The sequence below is a fragment of the Colias eurytheme genome, chromosome 7, assembly GCF_061535395.1.
Source record: "Colias eurytheme isolate Ceu_HAF_F1 chromosome 7, ilColEury1 Martin Lab GWU primary, whole genome shotgun sequence".
NCBI lineage: Eukaryota > Metazoa > Arthropoda > Insecta > Lepidoptera > Pieridae > Colias > Colias eurytheme.
In genome coordinates, this window is record NC_142986.1 from 10,400,386 (window position 1) to 10,409,283 (window position 8,898).

General features: G+C 30.8%; 1 protein-coding gene across 1 annotated transcript; it reads right to left on the reverse strand.

Moving 5' to 3' along the window:
- Positions 1-2,964: 2,964 nt before the first annotated feature.
- On the reverse strand, positions 2,965-8,354 carry LOC149907305 (uncharacterized). The gene is made up of 4 exons (XM_090103871.1): positions 8,288-8,354; positions 8,022-8,096; positions 7,377-7,928; positions 2,965-3,206 (listed from the first exon to the last, which is right to left on the reverse strand). The coding sequence occupies exons 1-4, from the start codon at positions 8,352-8,354 to the stop codon at positions 2,965-2,967; spliced, it is 936 nt and encodes a 311-aa protein (XP_089959997.1).
- Between the last annotated feature and the right edge of the window lie 544 nt (positions 8,355-8,898).

Below are 8,898 nucleotides of genomic sequence, written 5' to 3' on the forward strand. Positions count from 1 at the left end.
AGCAGAAAGCTACATTTTTCCTGAGTCACATAGGCTATATTTTATTTCGTTTTCATCCTGGGCGGAGATCGGACGAGTGGTTAGTCAGCAAATAACGTAGTGTAGGTATACCGACAGCTCATTATAATATTGTAACGATTCTTCATTCTTGATCACATTGTAGAAATATGAATCGTATCTTCGACTCAAAAATAGCTTCCAAAGATTCTACCGATATATACCTGAAAAAAAAAGTATTAATAAGTGCCTGAAAATAATAAACTAAAGCTTTGAATATTAACCTTTTACCCTGATATCTCGTATTACGTCACTATTTTGTACTTTTTTTAAGTAATCATATAATTTTTTAAATTGCAAAAAGGTCTACTTTATACCTACTCTTTTACACTTTAAATAAAACCCTAAAAATAGTCAAATATTTACTTCCAAAATTACACAAACATTCGGTCCTACACAACAAAGTCTAATCCCAAACTAAAGGTAATTTAAATAAACAAATTTATAAGCAAACGTTAAATCTAAACAATAATTAAAACCATTTCAAACCGGGGTTGAAATTAAAAAGTCCATATGAGTAGGTTTAAGGGCCCTTTTAGACCCTCCCAAATTAAATGGCTTTGGTCCCTTATCACTGTGATCTTGGATTAATGTATTGACTAACGCTGAATTAATGTTTATTCAAATATGTGCTTTATTACAAAAGGTTATGGCTGCTTTTGATGACACTGTCCGCGCTAAACGTGATTTTTTTAGTCTTTAAAAAAGGAGCTTTGCTAACTCTTGTGATATTTGGTAGCTGGCCACTAGTCCGGGATACATCGCCCATTTTTGCAAGTGATTACTATCAAGCTAATTTTTCGTGAGTAGCTTTATTTTGATGAGATGCCCAATAATTTCATGTTCAAAACTCTCGATTGTGGTAGCTACCAGAGGAAACAAGGATAAAATATTTTGATTTGATGGTTCTCAAATATTAATTACTAACTGAATGTTTTTTTTTGTTCAATCTCAAGATAATTATCTAAATTATTAGAAAAAATATTTGTCCTACAAAATCTATGGTTTGATCAAAGAGTCCCCCTTTCCAATGTGTATCGATAACGAAGTCATCATAAATGATTACTAACCAGCTGATTTTTTTATTTTCACTTATTTAATACTTATATAATTCAACAGACATATTGTCCTACAAATTGCGTAGTAAATATTTGAGAACCGTCAAATCAAAAATTTTCATCCTTGTTACCTCAGTAAGCTACCACAATCGAGAGTTTCGTACATGAAATTATTGGGCATCTCATCAAAATAAAGCTACTCACGAAAAATTAGCTTGATAGTAATCACTTGCAAAAATGGGCGATGTATCCCGGACTACACCTTTCGAAATAATTTTCCGCCGTCTCGGGGTTAAGTAGAAAACACATAGACAGACAAATAGATATTATGTAGATAAATAATTCCTAATTTTTGCACAAAAAAGTTGAACATGAATTAGAATTTGACTTTGTATATGAACAAACAGCTATCGCATACAGGTAATAAATTAAATAAATCGTTTTTGAATATTTAACTCGTTTACTCTATGTCACCTAACCCCTCTTTTAATCCAAACCAATTGAAAACCAAATGCTTTTAAAAGCAATAAACATTGGTAGGAATTTAAATGTTATTCTGCAGTTGAATCGTTAAAATTTTTAGGTTTGAAAGTCACACGTAATTCGTCATGTAATACGACGGTTATATTGTGATAATATACAGTAACTTAATGATAAGAAACTAAGAACATTGGATTTATGCTCTAAGATAACCAATGTAGTTTATTGTACCTACTCACAAAATGAAACAAATTAGTGTATATTGTTGAAATAAAACAATGTAGCAAAATAATATAACATGTTATTAGTAATTAGTTAATCGATAAGTAATAAAAGGCATGATTTAATAAACTTAAATTAGTTATTTCACAGCTGGAAAATGCCTCGAAATCAATAGATGAATGTAATATTTAAAATTACGAACGAATTTTAATGTAAGAAAATCTTTCCCAAACCATTTAATTACTCATTTCCCTGGTGACAGAGATAACATTGTACAAATACATACAAATAATAATATGTCGTCAAAACTATAACAACCGTCATTAAATTGACGATCAAAGCAGTTTGAATTGTGGTTGTAGTTACAAACAGTAAGTGTTATAACTTCCGTATAATATAATCTACGACATATTATATAATATACGAACGGTTTGGGACAATTTATCGAACGATATATCAACAGTTTCAATGTAATTAGATAACTAGCTAACTACTTATATTGTATCCACATTTTTTTACTGAAATCAGCCTTTTTTGTCTATCAAAGCAGGAAGATAACAAAAATATTTAGTGCAATTAATTAACTGTTTTTAAAATTACACTAATTTATAATCACAGGCAAAAACTTCAATATTATTTATATGAACAGATTCAAACACATATTTACAAAGCACCAACTTTCAGTTCTATTTTACAGTTTAAAACCAGATCTGCTATGAAAAAATACCTAACAAGATCAAAATCCACTAAAGTCTAAAACATACACTCATTGACACAAAAATAAAACTTCAAAAACACCAGCAAAACCAAATCGCGAGCGATAACAATACAACGATCAAAACAAAACGTGAAAGCATTGTAATGCCAAATGTAATTGGTATAAAGCTCTGTATACAACGCAATTGAAATATAATTGAGTTTCTATACAGCGAGCAGCCTCGCGAACATACACCATTTTCCTCGGCCGAGCCAAATAGTGAAGGAAAACATCGTGAGAAAGCAATAGGCAGCGTCGCGTTGGCCCAACAAATAATCGTCGATGGTCGCCGCCATTACGGCGATTATAAATAAACATCCACAATGATGGCTGATCTGAGACATTTTGGTACTCTACACTATCGTGATTGCCTTTACTTGCCCAACGCTGCTAATTGTGTAATGGGCCCATAACGACATGTGACATCTGCCAACGCACTTGTTCAGCGTGGTAGAGTATGGCCTGTAGTCTCATAGGTGGCCCATGTCCCTGCAGTGTGAACACTATGTATGGGCTGATGATAAGCAACATCCACACTGACCGAGTTTTGCGTAGCAATTGCTTCGCGAGGTTGCTCGCTTTGTGTGTACCGCCTATTGATTGTAAGGGTCTGTACACAGCGCCATTCAAATCTAATTAATTTTTCATTAGCATCGATTGTATAACTGTGAGCGTAACTTTTGACATTAATTCTGTATCGAATATTTAGGCGCAATACACATGGGGCTTCAATTGAAATATTATGAGGAATGAGTTTTTAAAATTGAAAATGTTGGCAATGTTTAAGATTACATGGCTTCTAATGAAGAGTGTGAACTAAACGAGAAATTATACAAATACTGGAAATTATTCTATGAAGAAAAACCAATAAGGATAAATATTCATAAGTTAAGTTAAGTTAATAAGTTTATTATTAAAACGGTTAAGAAATATTATATTGAAGACCTATAATATATGGCTGTATTAATATTGCTGGAAAAAATGGTAAAAATCCAGTAATCCGACATTTTTATTAACGTGGTCTAAAGGGCGTTCTAAAAATAAGTAAATCCTACGAATATTAAAAAATTGGAACGTTCCTGTGTGGGTTACTCAATTAAGCAAAAATTGCATGAATTTAGATTAAATTTTCGGATTCATGGTCGTTAGCGTTTTATTTCTTTTTATATGCGACGAAGAAAACAGCTAATTATTAAGAATTTTTATTACTTCCAATGAGGTTAGAATCATCGTCAGTATAAATGAAATCAGTAACATAATATTTATACTAAATTAGAATTTTACTTAACATCTGACTTAAAGCAGAACATTATACACTCTAAAATAAACATCACAGTAATAAATTAAGATGACGAAAATATTAATAACTCTCGTAGATACTTCATTATAGATAAACATACTAAAACACGAGTACCATACTTATAATATCAAGCTTGTTGTTGATATTAATTTGGGCCACTTTATGTGGATAGCTAATTTTACCATAATATTGTACAAGGAATTTTGCATTAATTATGTTCCAGGAAAATATAAACTGTCGTTTAAATGTCAAATTACTTGATTGGTTGTATGAAATAAGATCGTAAGTTAACATTTTTGTTTCAAATATTATATTAATTTATAAATTGTCTAAAACTATAACTCTACCTATTAAAAAGACTAAGACAAAATCTGTTGTGTAGTTTTAAAGATAACATACAGACAGCGGCAAATTTATTTTACACTATGTAATCATAAGGTAAATAAGATATTAACAACACAAATGACTCAAAATATAGTCTAAATATAGTAACTTTGAAACTGAGCGTCTCAGCGGCCGCGGCGTCTCAACGTCAAGTTTTTAACGCAATTTAAACAATGAAGTTAAAACAACTCAAAAGTAAGGCTTGAGTATTTCTAAATTGCAATGTTCTTGATTCCATTATGTAAGAGCTACCTTTTTGAAGTAATCCTAGACTGTATTGTATAATATTGTAATGCCGTTAAAATTTAAAACATCTTGATGTAAATACGAAATCTTCCTTCCATCCGGCTTTATTAAAAATGCGATAGTTACTCTGTAGGTTTGTCTCTCTTTTCTTCACGCCTCAACTGTTGAACCGATTTGGCTTATATTTGGTAGAACGAGGAAGGATATGGGATAAGAATTATACAGGTTTTCTTCTCGTGTCCTTAAAGTACGCGGGCGAAGCCGTTGGTAGAAAGCTATCATAAAATAAGAGTCAATTATACAGCATTGGAATAATAATAATTGTTAAGAAGTATCGTAAAAATACAAAATTAATCTACCCTTACGAAGCCGGGGAGATCAACTAGTGCTGTATAAATATTTGACAGGTAACAGAAGGTTGATCGCAAGGCACTCTGACTAATCGATATTCCAAGGAACAATTCCATGGCCTAGGTACCTACTAAAATGTTTATGCTTACAAATTGTTATAAGACTACAGATGGTATGAAAATTTTAAACTATTATTAAGGCTAAAGAAACATTATCATTTTTCTCAATTGATGGTGGCTTAAAAAAATTAAAACAGTTCAATAGATATTTACAACTTTTATCTATTTCGTTTCCGATTATTCAACCATTAAATATTAATATACCGTTCCAATTCAAACTATAAAACATGGCCGTTAAATTCTCAACTAAATTTGGAAGTTGTCAGACAATGTGAAAACAGCCTAAACTGAAACAATTAGGCACGTTTCGTATCTTTTGATAAAACAATCAAACTCTTACTGGGCGATCCAATCGTTATTTACAAAACTCAAAATGTAATTAGGAGTTCTCTCCAAGGATACTCTTTAAAACGTTTTAGCCGTTTTAAGAGTATAGGTAAAGAATATTCAATATTGTAAGGTAACTATTTTATAGACTACCTATATTTATAATTCTACCTACAATGGTTAAAAATCTCGTTGACAACTAGGTTTGAGTCTTTGGTAAACGTCATGAACTAAAAGTAAAAGCTGCAAAAATCTTACATATTTAAGTATTGGGAAGCATTTATCGACGCCCCCGGGGAATAAAATCGTAATAGACAAAAGTAAATTTTACAGGACGAGCAAAAAACCGTTATTCTGTTTTAGCTCATAAACTAATCGGCCTATATTAACATACAATACATCATTATTTTCGGTATTTTTTTTTCTTAATAAGTAGCTATAATAAAAAAATATATAATGTATACTTTTAAAGTTATTACAAAAAATGTATAATACTGATTTTATATTTAAGTGTATCCTAAGTAACGGCACATAACGATTTTATTCTCGTGAAATTGTAATATCATGAAAACTATATCCCTACATTACGATGTTTTTCTACATTTTTTTCATGAATGAATGGTTATTGTAATAAACTAATACAATTTTGTTCTTATAAAAGCTACCAGTGTCTTTTTTCGTATAGCTATATAACGACTTTGTTTTTGTATAAATGTGCTTAGAGAGTTCATCGTAATATGCAGTAATGTTTATGAATTTTGGTTATAAATTATTGTAACACCACTAGGTACTTGGTACTTCGAGGGTGCTTTTCAGTCACATTGTAAAAACTTAAATAAAATAAACAATGAAGTAAGTATAATAAACATAATTTTTATTTAAGAAAATCACAATTGTTACAATAGGCATTAATCAGTCTTAGTTCTAAAAAATCAATCAGCCTGTTTCATTGCTCTCACTGTCACAGTCATCCTCACCTAAAACGGCTTCAGTATTATTTGTTGCTTATCAGCGAATTGTAAAAACTGTGATAATGGAGAGGTATGGCGTTAATCCTACAAAGACTCAATAGCTGGTCTTCGTGTAGAGCTTTAGAAATTGGAACTGGACCGTTATAAGCTGGCTGTAATGTCACGTCATCAGCGATAGACGAAGTTGCTGTGGTAGAGGCAGATTTTCGTTTTCTAGTGTTTTTAGTTGTAGTTGTTCTTATATTCATTTCAATATAGTCGTCATCATAATCATATTAAAGTAAACAGATTGTGGATGTGTATGGGCAACTTTTATTTCTTTTATCTTTGACCAGTATATTTTGTTACCTTTTGCATCATTTAGCCAATTTTGTCCAGTAATCAATGATTTTATGTCATAAAAATTGTCTTGTCTCATTTTCTTGACTTTGTATTTTTCACCACTTTGTTTAGCATTCATAAATATACCATATAAGTGATCAGGTGTATAAATTTGTTTATTTTTCATTGCTCGTTCTACGCATGCATGCATTTTGGCTATGGCCAGATTCAAAGAAACGATGAAAAATTTCCAGTTTGAACTTATTAGCAGCAAACAGATAAGGGGCAAACACAAATCTTATTTTGTTCTGTCCTGCGCAACCATCAGAATAAGATGAAATTTTATTTATTTGTTTATAATATTGTTCTTCAATAAAATTATAAAGAGCTACCTATCTCTATTGATCCTCTTTTAGCAATTTGCAAATGCCACATATAATAGTATCCTTTCTTTCTTGAAGCATCGAAAACTGAAGTTGAAAAGTGAAGTTATACACAGGATACTTCCGTTTATAATGGAATATTCCTACCTCTGACTGAGGTACGCCTAAAAAATTTTCTAAATCAAAAATTGCTAGATTGAAGTTTGCGTTAAGATTTTCCTTTTCTGAATTTTTGATTTCACGAATTCTTTCTGTATTATGTATATGTTTTGCGTATTTATCTTTGAATGATTCCTTATGTTCGCCTTCTGCTTGTTCATAAAGCGTACACGTACCACATAAATCCTTCTTAGGATGAAAAAAAGAATAATTAAACTTTGTATTAAAGATAGTCTCATACTGCCTTTTGGTAGCCATCTTAACATCACTATACCTTGTTGCCTTGGGCTTTTATCGCTATTTATAATTATAACCATCTCGTTGGGGCTTAAATTAGATCTATTTTGAGGCGTTAAAGTCTTATTTATATCAATATTAACATGTTTTACGTCGACTATGCTATGTACAGAACCTTTATTATTCTCAAAAGGAACTAATGTTTCATCGAGGTTTCTATCATCTGAGTCTAAAATAGTATTATCTTCCTGTATTGTGCAATCAAACAGAGTCGGTGTATTCGATTTACTTTTACTGGCATGAATAATATACCCATCTGGCGAAGCAATAAAATCAACACTGTCTAATTCTAATATAAAAGAAAGGTTTGATACTGATGTTGGTGTTCTTATAAGCTGGTGATTAATAATGTCAATATAATCTGTACCAGAACTGGATAGCATTTCATTTTCAGTAGAATTTTCACGAGTTAGGTTTACTTTTTGTAGTTCACATATATCTAAAGATGGTTCCTGTACATTGTCACCTTGTTCCCCGTTAGATGTAGTCGGTACGTCTAAAATATTAACAGATATTATTATTATACTTAAATTAAGATAAAAAAATACAACAAACTCACGTTTTACATATTGAACAGGTATCTACGTACCAATTAAAACTTTTGTTGCTATGCCGTCACATGGAAGAATATCAGGCATTTCAACAACATTAATATCTTCAGACCCTGTAATGAAATAATTATTGAAATAAACAATATGTATGTTTATAATATACAGAACGCATAATACCGAAGGAGGTGGGTATTTAACTACTTAAATAAAAAAATAAGCTGGTAAGTATACGAATACCCTCCTTTTAAATTTTTATTTCAATAATATACCTACCTATTTACGTAATAATTAAAAAAATACTTACCACTTTCACCTCCCTCAACCATTTTAAGAATTCTTCTAGCTCGTAATCCTTTATGCCGATATTCCATGGTTAAATTTATATATTATTATAATTATCACAGAATACTAATTATTTTTATTTGTCACATCTCAACGACTTCAAATTACGCAATGATTGATTATTGTGCAATGTGCATGATCACCGCGCCGTCCGCGCATAGTAACTTGTAAAAACTTGTCGAAATTCGAGCGAAAAAGACAATAATAACCAAATACTATATTAATAGAAGGAGAAAAAAATAGCATCACATTATTACATGTTTTCAAATTCATTAAGAATATTGTAATAGATGTTTACGTGAAATAGTATTGATAATTATGTCAATAATAAAGCAGTAATATACGTTAACCGTTCAAGATTTACCAAACTAATTTAGGTAAAGCATGTTATTAAAAAGAATTATCAATTTATTTACGAGAATAAAATTGTATAATGTCTTACAGATTTCTCGCGACCTGCGTTCGTTCCATATTGAACGACTACGATGTTTTTACGGGAAGAATTTGTTACATGATTTCCGTAGAATAAAAATAAAAGTTGTTATAACTTTATGAATTTTCTGTCAAAAAATC

What these genes read in the sequence shown, in the direction of transcription:
- LOC149907305 (XM_090103871.1), bottom strand. Translation starts at nt 8,354, where the DNA reads ATGGAATATCGGCATAAAGGATTACGAGCTAGAAGAATTCTTAAAATG. An exon ending in GGTTGAGGGAGGTGAAAGTG is followed by an intron (nt 8,097 to 8,287) that starts GTAAGTATTTTT and finishes ATTTCATTACAG; the next exon opens with GGTCTGAAGATATTAATGTT. An exon ending in AAGATGGCTACCAAAAGGCA is followed by an intron (nt 3,207 to 7,376) that starts GTATGAGACTAT and finishes AAAATTAATTAG; the next exon opens with ATTTGAATGGCGCTGTGTAC.